The following is a 22,538-nucleotide window of genomic DNA, read 5'->3' on the forward strand; positions in this document are numbered from 1 at the left end:
TGTGAACATCTTGTGTTTATTAACTCATATCCCCCGGCCTCCGCCATTCTTACCGTTCTAGTTTCTGTCCGCGTCTGTGTTATCTTGTACGTCCAAAATATGTTACACAAACTCTTTGATAGTTTTCGGAGTTTTTAAGGGACCTTGGCTAAGTAAACAGTTGGTCTTAATTTACAAATCTTTGAACTCAATCATTTAACACTTAACAGTTAACATTTAGCACCTTTCTGTGCTAGCCTTGTAGAACTCAAAGGTATTTTTAATAAATTTTATTTCTTTAATAAATGCTTGAGGTCAGTCGTAAAGCAATCCAAAATCATCTTGGATTCATATTCAGCTTAAAATATGCAAACTAGAGTTGTTTCCTACAAATTAGTTATAGTAGTAATACTTGTTTGTTGATTGTATAACACCTTAACATCAAGCTTTGTTCTGGATAATTTACTATATCACACTGAAAAAAAAATAAGCTTGCGTAAATGTTTTGATCTCAATATCGTTGTTTGCTTCATTTTTTCATAGACATTTTTCATTGAAGCTTGATTTAAAGGATAAAAATCATATTTTTTGTTACGAACAATTTGATAGAAATGTGCGTACATTTATTATTTTAATCATTCGATTTTTTTACAAAAAGGAAAAATTTTATATTAACACATACCCAAGATGTAGACAAACCCCTGGAAAGATTATACAATCTATTATATACTCATGAATAATATCTATCATAAACTCTGTTTGCTAGTTTTTCGTAAATTCATAAAACTATCTGAAACGACTTTTTTAGTTATTTTTTTTTTATAAACGTGCTATCATTCAAACTATCTAATACATGAAATGAGACCCCAATCGCTAGTTTTCCTGCTTTACGTACATTTCACCCAAGCATCATTGCTAAACCTAATTAACAAACCAATTGAATATCAATCGTGACGTAGGTTTTGAATTGGTGTTGTTTGCTACGCACATGCTCCTATTAGTTAAATCACGCTTGTAATACTTATAATACCTAATCAATTTCATATTCATGATATATAATTGTGTTTTTGGGTTGTAATACTTAAATAGTGTGCAAAACGGTGTGTGATTGTAGTCAGTAAATACTATTTCATTAAGAAAAATAATGTTTACACAGTGCTTAAATTGGTTAAAACTGTTATTTCAACTTATTTTCAAGTCAGATTACAATTTTTTTGAAAATATTTTTATTTGACTTAAAACCTTTGTTTAGTTTTAATCCTATGTAGCTAACATGGTAATAGAAGTGATTTAGTAAAAGTTCACATAATATAGGCCTAAATTAAATCCTAATATTAAGTAATAAGCAATTGCATAAACACGTTTTATTTACTTTTTACAGTATTACATGACAATAATGCATCACTAGATGTAATCTAATTCAGGACGGTTTGTATGTTTAGAGTGTTAAGTGTAGACAAAACTTATGGTTTGTAATTAAAAATAAATATAAACTGCAAAAGACTGCGCCAACTTTCCATGCATGTCCTTTATGTAGGCCTATTGCAAGTATTATTTTTGCCTGGCTTAATCAGTATGGTTCGCAAGCCCGAGATAGGCTGACTGATCCCAAAGGGGTTAATTTTTAGAGGCGCCAAAAGTCAAAAAATTGTACAGTCCTATTTTGATTAGTTTGATAAAATTACATACAGGGTGATTGGTACTCAGTGTGACAAAACTTTTTTGTGTAAGTAAAAAGTAAATGAAGTGTGATGATGCATATCAAATGTTCCAAGTCAAAAAAAAATTAGCTTACCAAAAAATTAATGTATGTTTTTCAAAAATAACCATGCTTTTACACTTAATACAGCGATTTCTCATTTAACTGTATATGGATTTGAGTAGATAATGTCATTTTCGTGTTCTACATTAAATTTTGACGGAAAAAATGACGGAGGATCAGTTGTAAAAACTCCATTGTAAATAGATTTAAAGATAAAAATTAAGATGTTTGATAAAAATTTAAAAAACAATGGTCTATTGCATTTTTCACACCCTGTATACAAGAATGTGTCGGAATATGTTAAAAACTGCGCCATTTTATAAGATTTCCAACCATATGCTACAACATTGAGCTTTATATCCGCTTATGTACGCTTTAGTGGTTTGAAGACTACAAAGGTGTCTTTAACATTTAAAACATAGAAATTCGGCATGTATTAAGCAAAATTTTTTATTTTTGTTTCAGCTTGAACAGTAAAAAAGTTCTCTGTTTTCTGGTATTCAAACCACTAAAACAAACAAAAAAAAATATCTAAATCTCAATAGTTTTCTGAGGGCACATAAGTTGTTCGAAGCCCAGGACAATATTCACCTTAAAACCGAACATAAATAAATGTCGCCCTTTTGTTGGATAGAAATTATTCATTAAAGGCAATTTGTATATTACTGGTCTAGGTCGAGCAGTATAACTACCCGGCAGCCAAAATTGTTAATATTTCTAAAGGTAGTATTTGTTTACTTTTTCATCTTTCTACCTTCCTAAATACATTTTTTTTCAGTTTCCCAATATATTATTCAACTTTCTCCCACACTTATATCCACTTCATCATCTACTGCGTACTTCTGGAACAAAAGTTGTTATTAATCGCGTTTCTCCATTGCGTATCATTTTCCCACCAATATCACAGCTGTTTCCCGCACGTGACTCTATACACAGAGTATACAAGAGCTACACAGCGAACAGCGGCGGCTGGGAACGAACTGAGGCGGGGCTTTATCGATTCTCCCTCCCTTTACTTTCTATTGTTACTTAGCACTTGATCATTTGTTTTCCCTAAAACGACCAAGCTGTTTCCGATACACGTTACTACGGTATTGTTATTGATATTTTGAAATTCACTCCAACCCTGCAATAGGGGTTGCAGAAGTTAGCTTGAAAACTTTTCATCATTTTAAAGAGCATTAAAAAAGGAAATTAATGCCACAAATCCGATTTTGACAAGACGAATTAAAAGAAAGTTATGGCAAAAATGTTAGACGTTAAATGAACTGGAACTTTACATTCCAAATCTTTTTTTATGGCTGTAAATTTTTAAATATCTTTCAATACACGTGACCAGGGTGATGTCACGCACTTTTGACATGATTTTCAATTTCATCACCCACCCCCAAATAGGGGTTTCTGGTGGGGGTTTGAAAAGGTATTACAGTAGAAGTATTTGTTTACAGCCAAAGGTAATATTTGGCTATTTATCCATAAGTCAAAGATGATTCTAAGCCGTGTCAACTTGCATTTGACAATATGAATCTAAGCAGTGTATCCAAAGGAAAACTCTGACATGATGCATATCATATATTACCATTTGTTATAAATTACCGTTATGTAAAAATAGCTAGAAACTAATTTAGAGTGAGATATGTTCTGTCAAAAAGAAGGCCAGTAAAGCTTATTTAAAAAGAACTTGTCACGTTTTATTTTAATATACTTTACTTACTACCACGTTTTTAAAACTATCCTTTTCCGTTGAGTTCTTAGAATGGAAAAGATTAACTTAAAAGTATTATTTAATTTTTATTTTATTTTGTGTGTTTTTACGCCAGTAGCATTTTTTACGTTTTGAAAGGGTCTTTTAGGGTCTTAAAGGGGGAAACCCTGGTCTTGTTACTACCAAACGTCGACCTTTTTGTTTGATAGGTTCATTCATTTATAGCCCAATGACAAACGGCATCTGGGTCTAGAAACGATCTCGCTTGGATTCGAACCAGCGACCTTCAGATTTGAAGGCGAGCACTACAACTACTCGGCTACCCAGACAATCAAACTTACTTAACATAATTGTTGTTTTATTTCTCATCACGAGTAACGGACCAATGAGGTTCAAGGATTGGGAGAAAAGAAGTAAAATTCTAACTTCTAACGTCAACTCTACCTGTTAAGACTAATTTAATTGATTAAACGATGAGTGTTTGGTACAATTGCATCACAATCGGTGGCTATGAGAGGTTATACACGGGAACATAACCTCTCTTGGAAGTTATGAGTAGTGATTTTTACTAATTAAGAAACGGTCGTAGGTAAAGTAGTGCACACAGCTAGCGTAATTGGTCTTACGTAATCGTTGCGTAAACTAATATAATAAGGCTCATCAATACATTTTGCCCGTGAAGCTTTCACTAAGGTCACACACTAAGTATTTCAACTATTGTATTGATTGTATTAATTAAGTTTTCACTGCAGGAATTTTGTCATCTATCTCATCTTTATTGAATAACATATTTAAATTCATATAGACATTTGTATACAAATCACGGTGCACTCCATGGTAAATAGTATTTTTTCACCATTTCGATTCAAAGATGCGTCGCTAAGAACCATGAAATTTTCTCTTGTAATGCAAGAGAGGTTTAAACATCGGATATTTTACCCTAAGAGGAACGCCGCAAGGGTGGGTACTTTAAGCCTGTATTCTACTGAGGACTCTATAGCATAAACTCGAGTAGGTGGAAGGACTCTTACCCCCCCCCCCCCCCCGGCACTTTCCGTAGATACCTTGTCAATAATGGCTTGTCAGTTTTGTCACACTTTCATATATTTATTTTGGAAAAGTCAAAGTTTTAGAAATTTATACTGTATTATACTTATTTGTTGTTTCTTCTTCAACCAGTTTTTCTTCTTTATTTCTATTATTAAAGATATTAATTCTTAAAGCAGTTTTGTCATGCCTAATTTACCTTGCCGTAATGTATTTGTCTAGGGGTTTCAATTTAACTTACAACTCCCACTGTGCGAATAAATACATTTTTGTATTGATTCAACTGATGCTACAATAGTATCGAAATATTCCGTAAATGATTACAATAACTGTAAGGACCTGAGAGTATCAGAAAGTTATTGGCCTAAATTGGTTATATAATCGTATAATTAAAGATATCAATGTACACCACTCACATTTCTTTTTTGATATATTACTCTCTTATAAAATCTAGTGTTGACAAAAAAAATATCTTTAGTCAGGAAAAACTCATCGATCTCTAGAGATCGATGGACAAACTACGTTTAGTTTCTAGGTAAATAAAACTTGAGATTAATTATTTTCATTTGTTTTGATTTTCTGTTTAAATATTTCGTTGTTATTTCGTCACCATCATGAAATCCCAAAGGCCCTTGTTAATTCTTTTCATATTTAAAATTCATTTTTTGTGCTTATTCTTTTGCCTATTTTAGTTTATATATGGACACCTACGGGAAAATATCTTTTTAACAGTATGCGTAGATTTTCCCTACGCATACACAGGCTGAGAAAAAAGGCTTTAAAGCAACATGCTTGCCTATTATTATATAGACTAGAGGTCGTCCAGTGGTCAAAAACTCAGCCAAAAATATGCAATGTACAGACTATTATCACCCTACGCTCTACAAAACATGTGATTAGAGTGTCCTCCATTCGTTATGATTTTCTGTTTATATTTCGATGTTTTTTGTCACCAGCATAGCAACCCATAAGGCCCATGTTATTTAGTAAATTTTAAATTCATTTTTGTGCTTATTTTTATCCTATTTTAGTTTATAAATGGACACCTGCAGGAAAGTATATTTCTAACAGTATGCACAGATTTTTCCTACAAGCTATTTTTGCACACGAGCTAAGAAACAATGTTTTAAAGAAACATGCTTGCCTAATAATATATAGTAGACTATAGAGCGTGCAGTGGTCAAAACCCCGACCGAAAAATCGAATGTAGGCCTACACAGTCTTCTCTATGTTCACCCCTAGCTGTAAATAAAAACATGCGATTGGAATTACTTCCGTTTGTTTTGATTTTCTGTTTGTATTGCATTGTTATTTCTTCATCAGCATAATAACCCATAAAGTACATGATTTTTTTTATTTTAAATTTATTTGTTATGCTTATTTTTGAGCCTATTTTAATTTATGAAGGTATTCTGCACATCTACAGAAAAATATCTTTCCAACAGTATGCGTAGATTTTCTCTGTAATGTAATAGGAACAGCTGTAACCGTTATTTAGAAGCATTGACTATATGGGTATATATAGTCAATGTTAGAAGTAACACGAGTTATTCCACCGAGACAACAATAAATTAAAATTCGTAAATTGTTTTAAGTTTGATTAAGGGTAAGTTTTCGATGTTATTGTAGTGAAACATACAATGTAACTCTAATAAGAATGGCCAAATTTAATAAGGATTAGACATTTATATCATCCATGCAACGTTTGAAAACATATGTGTTCGCTTCGCTTCAATAAGACAGGAAAATATGCATCAATCTTCTTGCTTGTTTATGTGGAAGAACTCCTATCCACATTAGTGAACTTTTGCTTCAAGTTACACGGGAAATCTAGAAAGTAATTGTTGCTATATCGACTTGAATTCTTGTTACCTCTTCACACACAATTGACTATTTTCACAAGCACTTTTTAAATTTTCTTTTTGTAAAAATACAAAATTTTCCCCAAAAACAATCTAAAATCACAATGTCTTTTCATTAAAAAATTTTTATATTTTGAAATTTTGAGTATGTGAATATTATTTGATTTCATCATCAGATATGTTCAATAATTACCTGGTTTTGTTTTAAATGAACGTCGTCTTCTAGGTTATAATTCCTCAAACCTGAGCAGACAACCGGGGCACTCTTAGCACGGAGGCCATTAGCGTCAAGAAGGCCCACACTTATTTCATTCCTTTATTTAAGGACATCTTTTTTCTTTTATCTTTTCAAGGTATCTTCGCGTTCATTAGATTACTCTTATTTCACTTTGAACAAAGCTGTAAGTAGTGTTCATTATTTGAAGAAGTGTCAACGTTAAATTACTTTGTTCGAAAATGAACGAAATTTGCACGGATTTCATTTCGTAGCCGTAAAAATATTTCTTATTCTTTTGCATTTAAAATGTATACGGCAAAATTTTTATTCTAGACTATACTGAATCTCTTATAAGTTTCTAGGTTTACAAAATAGTTGATATTTACAATGATGTTTTCAGATGTAATAACACAATTTGGATATTGGATGCTGTGTGCGTTTCAGAATTTTGTTAAAGCTATGTTTCGCCCCAAAAGAATATTCAATATTGCATTTTTTAATTTGTTGAGATAGCAAACTAGAGTGCAACCATTTCACACGTTCATCTATACGTCCAATTGTTTTATTAGTGTCCACCATAAAAGCATGTAAACCATGTAAGGTACAATATACTCTTAGAGAAAGCGGTCCGAACCTCCAATTTTTGTATCCATCCCAATGATTGAATACGTCCCCCTAAGTACCAGACGCTCACAAGGCCAGCTTAGTCTCATTCATCAGTTTATTAGTCCTTCCCTCCATTTATGCACTAGTCTACCACAAAGTCTATTCAATTCATTTTTCCAAATCATATTAGTAGAAGTATTGCCTGTGTCATTAACAATTCGACCCTAATATTAATATTAACGTATCCATTGTTTATACATTAATTCCGTTTAACCCAATCCAAATGTTCTTGTAGTAATATTACAAACAAAATGTTAATGGATGTTTATGTTCGTGTTTGCTAAACACTAGGGTGGATTCAAAAGTTTTTTTTTACGACTGGGATAGTTAGTTATTGTTTTAGTGAATTTCCCAATAGGGAATAAGCTATTACTGTAGCTCTCATGGTTAGGCCTAGACCCGGGACCGATTTAGTTTTTCGGTTTGAGGTCCCCAGAGGCCAACAACACCATCCGTTCAAATTCATGTATGTGTATGTGTCCGTTAGTGCAATTACTCGAGCAAAAATCATCCGATTATGATAAAATTTGGTACAAACGTGTAAACCTACATTCGAACAAGTTTGCGAACCAGCCTAATCCGACTATGGCAATTGGGGTTTATGTGGGGTTTTATGGGGTAAAAATAGATTTTTCCCATTTTTGACCCTAAAAACACAAAATTTCATAATTACTCCCCAAACCATTTTGTAGAGGTTAAAAAAAGAAATAATTTTGTATGTTGAAGCGTTGTTGTATGCACAACGGTTACGGAGATAATTAAAAATACCTATTCTTATGGAGAGTAAATAATCTGTTGTACTTGCTTTTTTATCTCCTAACAAAGAAACATTGTTTAGGTTTTTGATATTTTAATCAAATTTGGAAATTTTGTTTATTTTATACCAAGCTATCAACATTGCAATAAAAAACACACCTCAATATCTCCCCTGGAGCATTAATCCTAAGTAATGACTAACATTATTGTTATGTAAATATGAAAAAATCTGACAATTTTTAGGGAATATTTTAGTAGAAATCCAGCCATGTAAATGGAAATTAGCTTAGACTGCAGGTTTGCTGTGGCGGGGATATTTTTATCATTAGGTTCGATTCTGTCAATCATAAAGCATACCTCGTGGTCTTACAATCAATCTTGTAACCTAAATTCAAGTTTTTACATCTATTTTATGCAAAACCATACTTAGAGGGTTGAATGATAAGAGATGTGACTGATAAGATAACCGCGGAAGATAATCTTCAGCACCGGAAATGACGTTTCCGTGGTTGATTCCCGCCAAATCTGATATCCGTCAGTGACGCCGGAAGTATAACTCTAACCTCGGCGGGTTGCGCGATTGCTTCTTCATCTCAACGACTTTAGTTGCAACCTCTGCGGATATTGCTCAAACGACGTTTCAAGAATCGTTCATTTTCGTCCCAAGTAAACATCGAGAACGTTTTGAACGAATGGCTTCTTTTCAGTCCTGAGTTGCGCTTCGTCCAACATTGTAAGAGGTTGGTTTGGTCAACACTTATTGGTTCGTATAATGTTTGTAGGGGTTTATAAATAAATGCTATGAAAAATTGTACTATTACAATAGATTAAACATCCTTAGAATATTTGTCATACTTATGGTTTGGCTGAAGACAATTTTATTGTTAAAATTGTTTCAGCATTTAGCATATTCCGTCTGATGCCGCTTATTAGTGGTTTTGTTTGCAATTTCTTTCCTGTTATTTAAGTTATTTAACACCTCGTTTAACCAAGTACGACGTTATTATAAGTTGGTTTAGGTGCTAACTCATATGTGTTTGTTAACTTTTTAAGACCTAAAAAAATGGGTTCTTTAATAAAAGAAAATATTATTATTACTGCTATGACTAGTGTTTATGGTGCTCGCCTCGCAATCCTAAGGTCGCCAGTTCGATCCTGAGAAAAGTATGTAACTTTTTGATGGTTGGATACTGGTCACAGCTGTCCTTGATTATTGGGTTTTTAATAAATGGCCCTAACCAATGAAACAGTTGGGCCTAACATCCCACTCCAACTCCAACACAGATCATCTCACTCCATTCTCTACTCATCTTTCACTCATATTTGGGTTAAAATACGTGAAAAGGAGGCGTACCCATCTCCATAATTGATAATTGAATAGTTAATATCAACAAGAAATATAAATTAAATAATTTAGCTTTTCAGTAATTTCGGTCATTTGTCCATAAGCCTTTAAACAACTGAACAAAGTCGGATGATAACTAGACTAATATTTTGACAGTTCCCTTAAACCCTTTTTATTCCGAAATTTAACATGTTAACAAAACTACTTTATTAAGAGTCAAAAACATTAAATAGTACACAGTTTGCGGGGAAAATATAATTAATGGCAACATAGTGTACGTCTAATAACACTTGAAACATATATTCACACTTATACTGTTTTGACAATATGGTAAATATATATAATAGATGGTAATGGTGATCTTTTTCTATTGGACACTCCAATCATCCTCAGGCCCAAAAGATGAATTACCTAATTATAAATTTGGCATTTTGTAAGAAAGAATAAGAAATTCTTTTTTAGAGAAAGCAATACGAACTCCTCAATTTATTTCGAATTTGATGGAAATGTTTTGACTAGGGTTACACCACTCAATTTTGACGAAAATTATGTGTTTTTTTTAAGTTTCAACATTCTAGTTGTATACTGAAGTAGGAATGTCATCTGCATGGGCCAGCTGAATTGGATTTTTTTATATAACATTGTTAAATTGATCACTCACGGGGTGTGTTTTAGTCTAAAATTGAGTTTTCTCTCTTAGCTTTTGTTCCTGTGGTAGTTTATGTGACATGGCACAATAGGTTTTTTTGCTCCACCATTGACTTTTGGTTTTACTCTGTTAAAAAGTTGGATACTAGACAGAGATTTGTAGTTTACATCAGGTAAATCTGTCGGTGGATCAATCTGTCGATGGTTCGATCTGTCGGTGACTTAATCTGTCGGTGACTTAATCTGTCGGTGACTTAATCTGTCGGTGACTTAATCTGTCGGTGACTTAATCTGTCGGTGACTTAATCTGTCGGTGGATCAATCTGTCAGTGGATCAATCTGTCGATGATTCATTCTGTCGGTGGATCAATCTGTCGATGGTTCATTTTGTCGGTGGATCAATCTGTCGATGGTTCTATCTGTCGGTGACTTAATCTGTCGGTGACTTAATCTGTCGGTGGATCAATATGTCAGTGGATCAATCTATCGGTCTGTCGGTGGCTCAATCTGTCGGCGTTTTAGTTCAACTACGTTTTAGGCCTACACTAGCCACAGTTTCAACATAGGAATGGAATATCTAGTTCAATCAATAGTGGGAGGTTTAAACGTTCTTCCTATGATACCAGTATTGCCCACAATGGTGGACATGGTCACTGTTGGTTCAGCGAAGTAGAAACTGTAATGGTAACGTGCTGATGGAGCATATTGTGCTGTCAGCTGATCTCTGTTTACTAAACAATCAACGGACAGAACTGTAGAGAATCGTGTTCGGTGTTTATTTATGTGTTGAGTTTATTTATGAACCTTTGGCTCCACATGTGTTCTATCATGAACTGAAAATTAGTTACTTAATTTGGTCTCTTCCTTTGTTTGATTCAAACTATAAATCATAAATACTTGCTTAATTAGTAAGAAGAAAAGTATTTTCAGTTAACTTCGATTCATTTCTCCATTTTTAAATTAAATTTCTAATTATTTTCGATCCAGAACAAAATAATTAACTTTGAGCTAACTTGGACCTTTCTTTAGTGCGTCATACGGTTTAGTTTTTAATTCATATCCTTGAGAGTAAAATAAAATATTTATGCCTTAACATCTTCCTATAGGTTGGGGTGGATCAGTACAAATAACGATATCATTAAAGCTACAACATTAGGTAAAGCTGGAATTTCAAACGTAATGTTCCTACTAAACGTCTTTAAACCCTTGACTTCCCCATAAATACTTTTTACAGAAAATTGTATAGCAAGTAAAGTCTTAGCAAGCGGTTTGGTTGAAAACGTAGAGTTAAATAAATTTAACTCTGTGATATCCCTGGGTTATGTATCAATTTAATTATTTAACGTACTTGAGAATCCAAAATTTTACAAACCTAAGCTTTAGTGGAAACAACCGAGTGGAAATCAGTATAAACTATCGAATGCATGGTTTTAGGTACAGACAACAGGGAATCCACCCGTAAACTTCCACCCGAATCGTTCATCGATTATTTTGGGTGAGTCTTCTCTCGCCAAGGCCTGCCGCAGACAGGTGATCTCGTCTTGAGTTGCACCACAGAGAAGTAAAATAAATTATTTTACTCCCTTTCTTTTACTTCTCTGTGGCTTCACTAAAGACCTGGCCGAGACGAGATTAGAACCGTCAACCTTCTTCCACCCTGAGAAACAAGGCCTTGAACCATTCTGCTACGGACCAGACTTAAAAAACTTATCTTCTCGCTATTTCGATAAACATGTAAAAATATACTTGAATCTGTAAATCTCCGTAAACGGATTTTAGTGCACACTTGGGTGTATAGATTAAAATAAATCCCCTTCCCATTTTCCATTATAATTTTTTTACTCTTAACGGGTTTAAAGATAAGAAACGAAACCATAACTAACTCCAGTGCGGTCCAACTGTCCCAATGTTTCTGGACTGAGTCCAACGACAGGACTCGTCAAACCGCTCTTGGCCGAATGAATATTTTATGAAACGTTTCAACAAAGCACTTAGTAATTTCTCATTGAATTCAATGCAGGTTCAACAACAGTTGTTAATGACGCACGTGATTTTAAAGTTAAAGTTAGTTGTTTTAGATTATTTTGTCTGTTTCTCCGGAATTATTTACGTTTTTGAAAGGGAATGTCCAGTGTCCCTGGTCTGGTTACGTATTGTCAACCTTATGTTAGTTTAGATAGAATCAACTTTCAGTACAGTGGAAATAAACTCTCGGAAATAATGAACCGACCCCGCTCTGGGTCAAACCAGCAATGGATAGAGTATTTATTAAAATTGCTTTATTATTGGACAATATGTGTGTAACTTTAACTGACAAAAGGCAATTTTGTAAATAATATACTGTAGTTTGTGTTGGCTACGAAACCATTAATAAAGGTTCACTTCTCCTCTTCACTCCTATTCATTTCAACACAATACGCGTCATACATGTTGTGCTAACCTTTATTTGTATTTACTGAAATTGTTTATTTTAAGATCCATACAAACATGACGTCATTATCATTAATTTGATGTAAGAGCAATGTCATGTATACTTTACTCGCTAAAATTATGTAATCTATACTTATTTAATACGCAAGCAGATTTTTTGTGACAATTACTCCTCCGAAACTACTGAACCGATTGTCATGTTTTTGGTGTCATTGGAAAGAGCGTAGCGTGAAGTTGTGCAGGAAACTTTCTTTTTAGGGAAATAATGAGAGAGTGAGGCCCTGGAGTCCTTTACAATTTCGTATTTCCCCATAAGGATAACATAGGAGATAATTTTTATTTACAGAAACATATGTTTGTTACTTGAACATAGTCAAAGTATACTACATAATAATTTCTGTGTATTATGACTGTTGATGTATACTACATTTCAATTTAAGTATTGTACACCTTAATGCTTATTCATAATGGATCTTACTACTTTATTTTAATTCTGGGAATAGTAAAAATTAGTTGAGATTAAGTAACCATGATTTAGAAAACTTTTCTATAATAATCTATGTATTTAAAATCACAAATCTTTGACATTATTTATTCATTTGAAACAAAACAGCTGATCGACAAATCAAACAAATCATCTACTTCATGTGAATAATGTTGTTACACAAAAGTAGGTTATACAACCAATAACTTGATTCTTTTTTACTTGTGGGTGTATTTTGAGTTTGCAGTTATGAAAGCACCAAGCCAAGTAACTTAAGCACTTTAATTAAAGATCAGCACTGTTCTTACCCAGACCAATTGTGTTTTCTTCAAGCAACATCTTTATGACCCTCAAAATATGCCACATAGCAGGTTCTACATAGGCCTATTGGTTTGAAATGATAAAAAGTTTTGTTACGTGTATTTTTAAAAATCTTTAAAAATAACTACCCTATAACATACTTGAACACTTATTAATTTACTAAATAAAATACACATACAGCTAGAAAATGGTTGGACTGCTTCTCTTCTAAGGATTTATTATTACTGTTTTTAATTTTTGACGTTGAGCCAATATATAAGTAACACGATGAATTTGTTTTCTAAATTCATATGTAATTTTGCGGGGCATTGAGCCGCACAGGTTCACTAGTATTAGTTTTAATAATGTATTTTATATTTACAACTATTTAACTCACCAAAGATAATGAATGGGTATAAGTACAAAAAAAACTCCAACAAATTGTGACCTAGAAGTAACCTCAATAGGAATAAAATCTACATCGAATATACTTCGATGCTCTTTAGTATTAGCATTGACTATTGGATACTAAAGGTTAGCGCCATGCATCAATAGTGCCTATCAATACGCCTAGCATGGAGATATTTGTTACAGTCTTATAATTATAAATTATTTAATTATAACTTTCAATTAATTCTGATCACAGTGAATTAAGTGTCTATTAATAAGTACTTGTGTGAGAAAAACCTCTTGATTGGTTAAAAAGTTATGAATGCCTAGAAAAACTACTTAAAAACTTTCAACCATAGTATCTAACTAAAATAAAACGTTATATTTATCCTTAAACTTTATATTTCTCTAAGAGAACTAGTTAAAATTAATGTTTTTTATCCACACTATTTTATGTAGAGTGTAAGAGTTTTAACGAATCGAATTTTATTTCTATGTAATAATAACACAGAAATTATAGCGTTGCAAAAAATGTACAAACCCATTGTCAGAAAAGCTGACTTAAACAGTTGTTTTAAATAATTTATCCTTGCATTTCGACAATTTTGGAATCTACTTCACCGGGTTCTAAACCAATTAGGAGTTCTTGTATCACATGAGAAGTAATTGATTTAGCTCTGTTTTACTGTGTGTTTGATTAAATTAACAAAACAACTTTGTAAACAAGTATTCGACTTGAATAAAACTTGCTGTTTTTTTATTAATTAAATGTAATTATGTTTCATTTTTAGCTGTATGGTTTCGATTAAGTAAACATTAAAAACTCGCAGTACTTTTATTATGTTTAGTTTGTGTATTTGAATTAAATTAAGCTGTGGAAATATATTCACACGAATTTAAATAAACTCATGACATCGGCGGTACCTCGATTTAATCAAACAGACACATGATAAATGTTTGTGTATATTATAAATTTCCAACGATTTATTACACACTCTTAGGCACATTTTTCATATTTTAAGTAGTCATAAAATGTTAACGTAATCTATTTAACCTCTAGATTAGTATTTGTTAAGTAATCCGAAAGGCAACACCTAAGAAATGAAGATTCAATTGTTACTTTGACCAAGACATCGAACATTATTACTAGTGGTGTCTTTCCCGTAAAGATTCATAAAATCTTTGGTGCCAGTTGTAAAAGCGCATCCAAAATGCAGAGAGCAAAATAGGTACAGCTTACATTTTGCCTATCAGCGCCGTGTTAGCCAAAATACGTATATAACAACATATATTTGGAGATAATTGCATAGGAATTGGCTAATTGGTGTATTTTAAAACTATAAGTGCCAATAAGTAACCTTAAGGATTATTGAACTTGAGGTTGAAAAACACTAAAGCACTTTTGAAACTAACAATCCTAGCTTATTCAACAACAACTTTAGCGTATTCATTATTAGCCGTAACTAATTATGAATAAGCTAAAGTTGTCAATAATTTTACATGCTTGGTTATTAAGGGGCTACATTATACACATTACATATACATTATTATACATTATTTACATTATTAGTTATTATATATTTTTTCGGTACACAACTTTGAAATTATCTATTTTCGTTATATGTTCGTCACTTGCGAAAATTAACCATTACATTGTTTACCAAACAAAAAGAATGTTTACTATAGAAATGTTATGTCTCTATCTTTTTGGGATTTTGCTGACGTAAGCAAACAAAGATTTGTAATTGGTTTGTCAACTGTTTCAATTTGCAACAACCATAACATTGATTGTACAATGTAAATATTAACATACATTAGGCATACATAAGGCATAACCTAAATACCCCCGCCACAGCAAACCTGCAGACAAAGCGAATTTCCATTGATAATGACTTGTTTTCATTGAGACCTCTCAGATTCCTCGGGATGCTGAACCACGAAAGCCAATAACAGTAACGGTGCTGCTCCGTGCTGATGTTGTGCTGATTTTCTGCTGACGACCCTTGCTGGAACGTGTAACGCCACTTGTGATGGCCACCAGGAAATTCTATCATTGATTCCAATAACACTATCGGAAACCTGTGACGTTTCATCCTACGTTCTGGATTACCTGTCGATTGGTTTTTCAACGGGAAAATGAAATTATAATTGTACGTTTTCTAAGAAAATTAGTTGAATAATCTGTTTTTGAGATGTGTTCGAGGTGTATGAAAAGGGTTTTATTGATCGAAATTATCTAAATTTGTTCGAAAGTGTGTGTTTCCCTATTTTTAGTGTCTACGCTAATTGTTCAATTGAATAACCACAAACGTTCTTTCAATAAATGGTCTATTTCAGGGATATTATTGGAATTGGACTTCTCTCAGAGATTTCACAAACGCAACCACTAGGTCAACAACATACTCTCAACAAGTATTAGTGTTATAGTATGGACATTTGAGAGAAATCAATTGCACGAACTATGTATAGTACCTTTGTAATACAATACTAGGGTTTCAGTGGTATTATTTTGGGAGTTAGATAGTCTCTACCGTTTCCAACATCACTGCTGACATAATACCACTATGCTAAAATATAGGCTACCTTTCTTGAATTGTCATATTTCATTTGTTTTTGGGACAGCGAAGTCATTGTTCTCTACTCTCAAAATAGCAGGGTAAATTAGCCGAAATAAGCAAAAAAGATTGTAGAACAAATATTAATTCCCCTGCACCTCTTATTAAATGAGAATTGGGGTTGATTCAAGTCTGATTTGTGGCCATAACTAACTGATTTGACTCGTACAAAGCTTATATTATGTAGCCTCACCCAAGGTCCACAGAGGTAGTGATAGCTTTGTGTTTGCAGGGTTGTGCTCAGAAGACGAGGAGCGCCTAGTGCGGGACCTGTTCCGAGGCTACAACAAACGTATACAATCCGTACAGAACACGTAGTCTCTAGCCTCAAGCGAGGTGTACAGTGGTATAGCTTTGTTTGTTTGCAGGGTTGTGCTCAGAAGACGAGGAGCGCCTAGTGCGGGACCTGTTCCGAGGCTACAACAAACGTATACAATCCATACAGAACATGTAGTATCTAGCCTCAAGCGAGGTGTACAGTGGTATAGCTTTGTTTGTTTGCAGGGTTGTGCTCAGAAGACGAGGAGCGCCTAGTGCGGGACCTGTTCCGAGGCTACAACAAACCTATACAATCCATACAGAACATGTAGTATCTAGCCTCAAGCGAGGTGTACAGTGGTATAGCTTTGTTTGTTTGCAGGGTTGTGCTCAGAAGACGAGGAGCGCCTAGTGCGGGACCTGTTCCGAGGCTACAACAAACTTATACAATCCATACAGAACATGTAGTCTCTAGCCTCAAGCGAGGTGTACAGTGGTATAGCTTTGTTTGTTTGCAGGGTTGTGCTCAGAAGACGAGGAGCGCCTAGTGCGGGACCTGTTCCGAGGCTACAACAAACTGATTCGACCCGTACAAAACATGACACAGAAAGTGGACGTGAGATTTGGTCTGGCCTTCGTTCAACTCATCAACGTCGTAAGTGATTTCATAAATGGTTTGATTTTTTATTTACTGATAAATTATAGTTTTCTTTAACCAAACGAATAAATAATACTTCATTTATATTAGTTTAATTTAGTTATTTTAAACAAGTAATTGGTCTTAAATTAAACAAGGATTTTTCAATTACCTATTAAGTTATTACATAATACCAGTTTCTGACAATAAATCTAAAAGTATTGAAATATTTTAGGTGCACATAACTTGTTTTCTAAAATATAATCACATTACATTAAGCTTCAGCAGCAATAGTCACCATCAATTGGCCCTGAAATTGTTCACAAGCAGAGAAATAATTATTAGTTTGTTTCAAAATCTAATTTCTACTTTTTGCGTTTTGGCATTATTTTTTCATCATAAAATTTTCAAGTTGTACTACTACAGTACCTTTCTAACTCGGTTTAGTTGTAATGCCTAATTTTAAAATGAAAAATTTTAAAAACTCTTAAACTGTCAAAACGTTAATTGTTTTAGAGCCTTTTTACACTGGTTATCTCAAAGCACAAGGTCACATATAAAACCCATAAGTGGCAAAACCTAGAATCTGCCAAAAGCATTAAACTTCTCGGGAACTTTTTGGAACCACTAAACTTAACCTACTTCGCATGTACTAATTGTTGTGGGTCGAGTAATTTTGTGTTCTAAACTCAAATAATGGCCATTTGTTTTAATGAGACACCTATAACATGGATTTTTATTGTTCATAAGAGGTTAAACAATATGACACGTTGGTTTTGCATAGAACTATCTGCTGTAACCGAGCTTAGTAACAGGAAAAGAGATAATAGTTCTTTACGTCTGTTTTTGAAAATTTTACACAACCACCAACGATTTTATAAACAAAATTCAAAGTTGTAATTTTTTAATTTGATAAAGGTTTATGGCTTTTAATTAAATGGGGAAAACCTATTAGGCTACATAGTGCAAAAAATATATGCACTTATGAATAATACTTTAACTACCTATACGGCTATTTTTTGTAACATTTAACACCTACTAATATTTAACTAAAATGCAATAACATAGAGTACCGTTGTGAATACGAGTAAATTATTTTATTTTTATCTTACATCATATGCCTTTACCTTCACCGTTATAACCTGACGTAGCCTTATCAATAGTGTTTCAAAATATTGAAGAAAGGATTACTACACTAAATAAAGTCGGAAATCATGGTTGGTCGAACTTCGACCATGGGGTGACCTATTGTTAAAATAAAACGGTACATTTATCGTTTATAATAATTAAAAAAACACCTTTCGTAAACTATAAAACTAATGTTAATGTTTTAAGTTTTACCATAGATAAAAGGAGTAGACACAGGAGTAGTGAACTCCTTTAATCTATAGTTTACTTCTTAAACCCCACAAACCGCCTCTAAGCAAAGATTAGTCCCCTGGTACTTTGCTTAACAACTTTAAATCTAAGGATGTGTAGCGTAGAATAAGTAAATAGCTTGTAATGAACGTGACTATAATAACATTTAATGATGTCCACTAGAAAAGAAGCTGTATATAACAAATCGCCCCTAACATTGATCAAAATAAAATCGGTAAGACGAAATTTTGTTTAGTTGTACAGTATTGTCAAACATTGGTTTTCATGAATGAAAGCCTGCCATTTATATATTTGGTAACTTATTAAAATCGACCAGTCGAAACTAAAATCTGCTGGTCCGGGCCCGTGTCTAGGAGTGCCTTCGAAAGACAGTGAGCAAACTAGGTACAGCTTGTATTTTGCCTGTCTGCGCCGCATTTAGCACACTAGCCATAATCAATACACTATTTTGTAACGGAACAGTTTTAGAAATTTTTTGAAATGTGCCGCTACTATTGGCATGATCTGCTCGAAATTCAATCTTGGTTCTTGCAACATAGTATTGTAAAAAATAACTTACGATAATTAATCTTTTATCAATACTCGTCCAAAATGTAACATTTATTTTTGTATTAAAGCGTATATTGCATTGTGACCTATTGATATATAAATCCTAAAGTATCCTTGAACTTTTGAGAAAATTAAAAGTCACACCCCCATTAACCATAAATGTTCGTCATGACGAGAAACCTTGCGCAAAACTATCCATTATTCCATAAATTGCCCTTTAAGGTCGTAATTCCTTTCTAAAGGGAACTTTCCATATACCTAATGTTAAAAATACCTCAGCTGTACTAATCGATTTGTTATTCTTCCAAATGTATTACGTTATTAAGTGTGATTATTGTTTTGTATTACTGTATTCAGTTTTGTTTATTTCACCTTATCTTTTAATAAATCAATAGTTTTATTAATACTTATGAAGTGAAAGGGGTTGAAGCCCCGTGGGTAATAGCTAGTTGATCTAATTTTCATATTGAACTTTATTTTTACCACGAGAAGATTTTACACGAGATTTTTACACGAACTTTATTTTTTACCAATTTCAACTTAGAGTAAATTCTCTGAACTTTTCAAAATACACTCGATTGCTGATAAAACTGCGAATACTCTTAAATTACACTTTTCACCAGTTGAATTATACACCACCATGAACCACAGATTTCATTCCCACTCACAGTTGTTGCTAGCCCCTTAGTAAATAATCATTGAGCTAAATTTACTTGCAAGTGCTGCAAAGTACTCTTTTATCGTTCATACACCAACCTTTTAACTGTGTCAAATTTAATGCGCTACCATTGACTATTGGATACTGAAGTTGTATTAATAGTCAAGGGAGCTACTTATCATAAACTGTATCAACTTTCAATACACTGCATAACAGCATCTACAAATAAAAGATAAATAATGTTTCTACAGTAACACACTTTATTAATTTTATTCTACTAAGTTATTCTCTTTCCGCTTGCTGGTCATTGTTCAAAGTATTAGCTTATCGTCTTGAAAAAAATATTTTATTTTATATGATTTTAGTTTTTCGAGATCCTAAAGGATTAAGTAAGGGATAAAAATAATTCAAGCATGATGCTTTTCCCTTTTCGAGACAAAATCTGACTCATGTATCTTTTTCCAAATGTTTAATTCCATTTAAGTGTTTTATTTACCTCCATGAGTTTTAATATGTTTAACTGTTTGAAAATCAATTGTTTGGCATATATAGACTCTAACATAAAGGCTCGCACCCTATTATTTTTTATAGATTTCCCTCTTGAGTGATAGGGTTAGTATATTTTAATTTATTGAATTAATACAATGACAAACATTGCAAGGCCTACATGTCTCTTCACCCGCATATAGATGATCAATCAAATCAACCGTATATGGTGTCCGACAGTCAACACACTGACAGCCTGCTTATCAGTAAATTAATGGAGTGTGCCATTTTAGTTTAGTCAACGATTGTCGATAAAACGTTGGGAGATGAATACTAACGCAAAACAATATATACTAGGCATTCTAGATTATAATTGTGTTCTAAAAATGATCTTAGTTTAAAATATTTTTTTTTTTTTACCAAAATAAAGATATATTTTGTTGTATAATTTTTTTAACGGCTATATGTTGGTTTACATTTAGCCACATAATTAATTATTTATGAGTTTTAAAATACACAAAATATAATGCTTTCAAGAGTGTCAGTACAAAATTCAGTTGTTTTACTCCTACATATTTAGTTCAAATTTAACCCAATAATATAAAGGGGCTGGGTTCCTATTTATGTTAGATAAATGTTATATAGATTTTGCGTAGTAAAATTAGAATCACAATGATGAATTCGTTATTAATAACCGGGAAATAATGAGTGGTAATAAGGCTTCACAGAAGAGATTAATTATTGGTGATTGAAAAATCAGGTAATTTAAAATTACCATGTTTTACTTATGGAGAATAATTAAACTGTTTTAGTTTGATTGTTTGCGGATATATTTTGATCACACACAGATTTAATTAGACACTTTATTACTCTGTAGAATTTAACTGTAGGAGCAAACTCAAGTACTCGTTTAACCTGATTTTTAGCGAATTTCCCTATAGGGAAGTAGCTATTACCGTAGGTCTCATGGTAAGACCTAGGCCCGGGACCCATTTACTTTTTCATTTTGATGTCCCCATAGGCCAAAAACACCATTCGTTCAAATTTTTATATATCTATATATAGATATATATATATATATATATATATATATATATATATATATGTGTGTGTCCATCCGCACGATAACTTGAGTAATTTTTGTCCGATTTTGATAAAATTTGGTTTGAAGGTGTAAGGCGGGATAAACTCGAACGAGTTCGCGAACCAGCATGATCGGACTATGGGAACGGGGGTTTATGGGGGGTTTTATGGGGTAAAAATAGGTTTTTCCCATTTTTGACCCAAAAAAAATAAAATTTTGCAAAATCTTTTCAAACCATTTTGTAGAGCTTAAAAAAACAAATAATTTAGTATATTGAAGTGTTACTATGCGCCTAATGGTTACGGAGAAAATTTAAAAAAAAAATGTAAATTTTAAATTCCCATGTTATTCTTATGGAGAATGAGTAAACTGTTGTAGTTTGCTTGTTTATGAACATATTTTGATCAAATTTCGAAAATGTTTTTATTTCTTACTAACTATTAACATTTTACAAAAAAAAGTTTTACCCTCCCTGATGCAGCAAACCTAAGTACCTGTTAAAATAATTCTATTTAAAAAGGAAATAAATGTTAAATTTTTAAGTAGACATTTTAGTGTAAATCCAATCAGACATATGGAAATTCGCTTAGTCTGCAGGTTTGCTGCGGCGGGGGTATATTTAAATATAAATCTGATACGTTTCTAAAGAAATAAAGAAATAATCCAACAGGTAAATGGAAATTTTGTTGTGCTGCAGATTTGATGCGGCGGGGGTATCTTAGTAAAGGAGAGGTAACTTTGTTAGTTATTCTAGTCCAAAACATGTTGACCTCTATAACCACATAGGTCTACATTACAAAGTTAACACCTAGTTACCTGCAATTCATCCCAAGGACATGACTTTAACAAATTGGAAAGAACATTTTTCACAAGTCATCAGTCGAGATGGAGTGGGCATTAGGGCATTCGACTGCGAAAGACACTATAATGTGCCTTGGCACCTCTGATACAGAAGGACCCATTTCAGGCTCCGAGGGATGTAAGGGAATAATAAACAGATAAACTATGTGTCGGCTAACCCCCCCCCTCCCACTGGTGAGAGAGAGGGAGTGGGGGAAGGGAGGAGCCCTCCCATCGATCGTCACCACATTGCTGCATTACTACTACAGAGGAAGTCTGAAAATACCGAGTTCTGACTTATCGGTGCAAGTTTTGTGTTAATAATTTTTTACCTAAGTGATTTTTCTTTCTGTATTTGGCTGATAAGATATCATTGTAGCTATGTACTGGGTGATGTTTATTATGCTGGCCGTTCAAAGGGTTTCGGTTCGTTCCAAAGA

The 22,538-nt window shown here is 33.1% G+C and overlaps 1 protein-coding gene across 1 annotated transcript in view; it reads left to right on the forward strand.

The window, feature by feature from the left end:
• Positions 1–22,538, forward strand: part of LOC128997182 (acetylcholine receptor subunit beta-like 1) — an 88,536-nt gene that overhangs the window by 12,950 nt on the left and 53,048 nt on the right. The window contains exon 2 of the mRNA XM_054422779.1: positions 16,983–17,119. Within this exon, the coding sequence (XP_054278754.1) occupies positions 16,983–17,119 (137 nt within the window). The remainder of the gene's footprint in view (positions 1–16,982; positions 17,120–22,538) is intronic.

This window comes from Macrosteles quadrilineatus, unplaced genomic scaffold, assembly GCF_028750875.1.
Source record: "Macrosteles quadrilineatus isolate MER2022 unplaced genomic scaffold, UCM_ALF_1.0 Scaffold_6__1_contigs__length_79288215, whole genome shotgun sequence".
NCBI classification, from domain to species: domain Eukaryota; kingdom Metazoa; phylum Arthropoda; class Insecta; order Hemiptera; family Cicadellidae; genus Macrosteles; species Macrosteles quadrilineatus.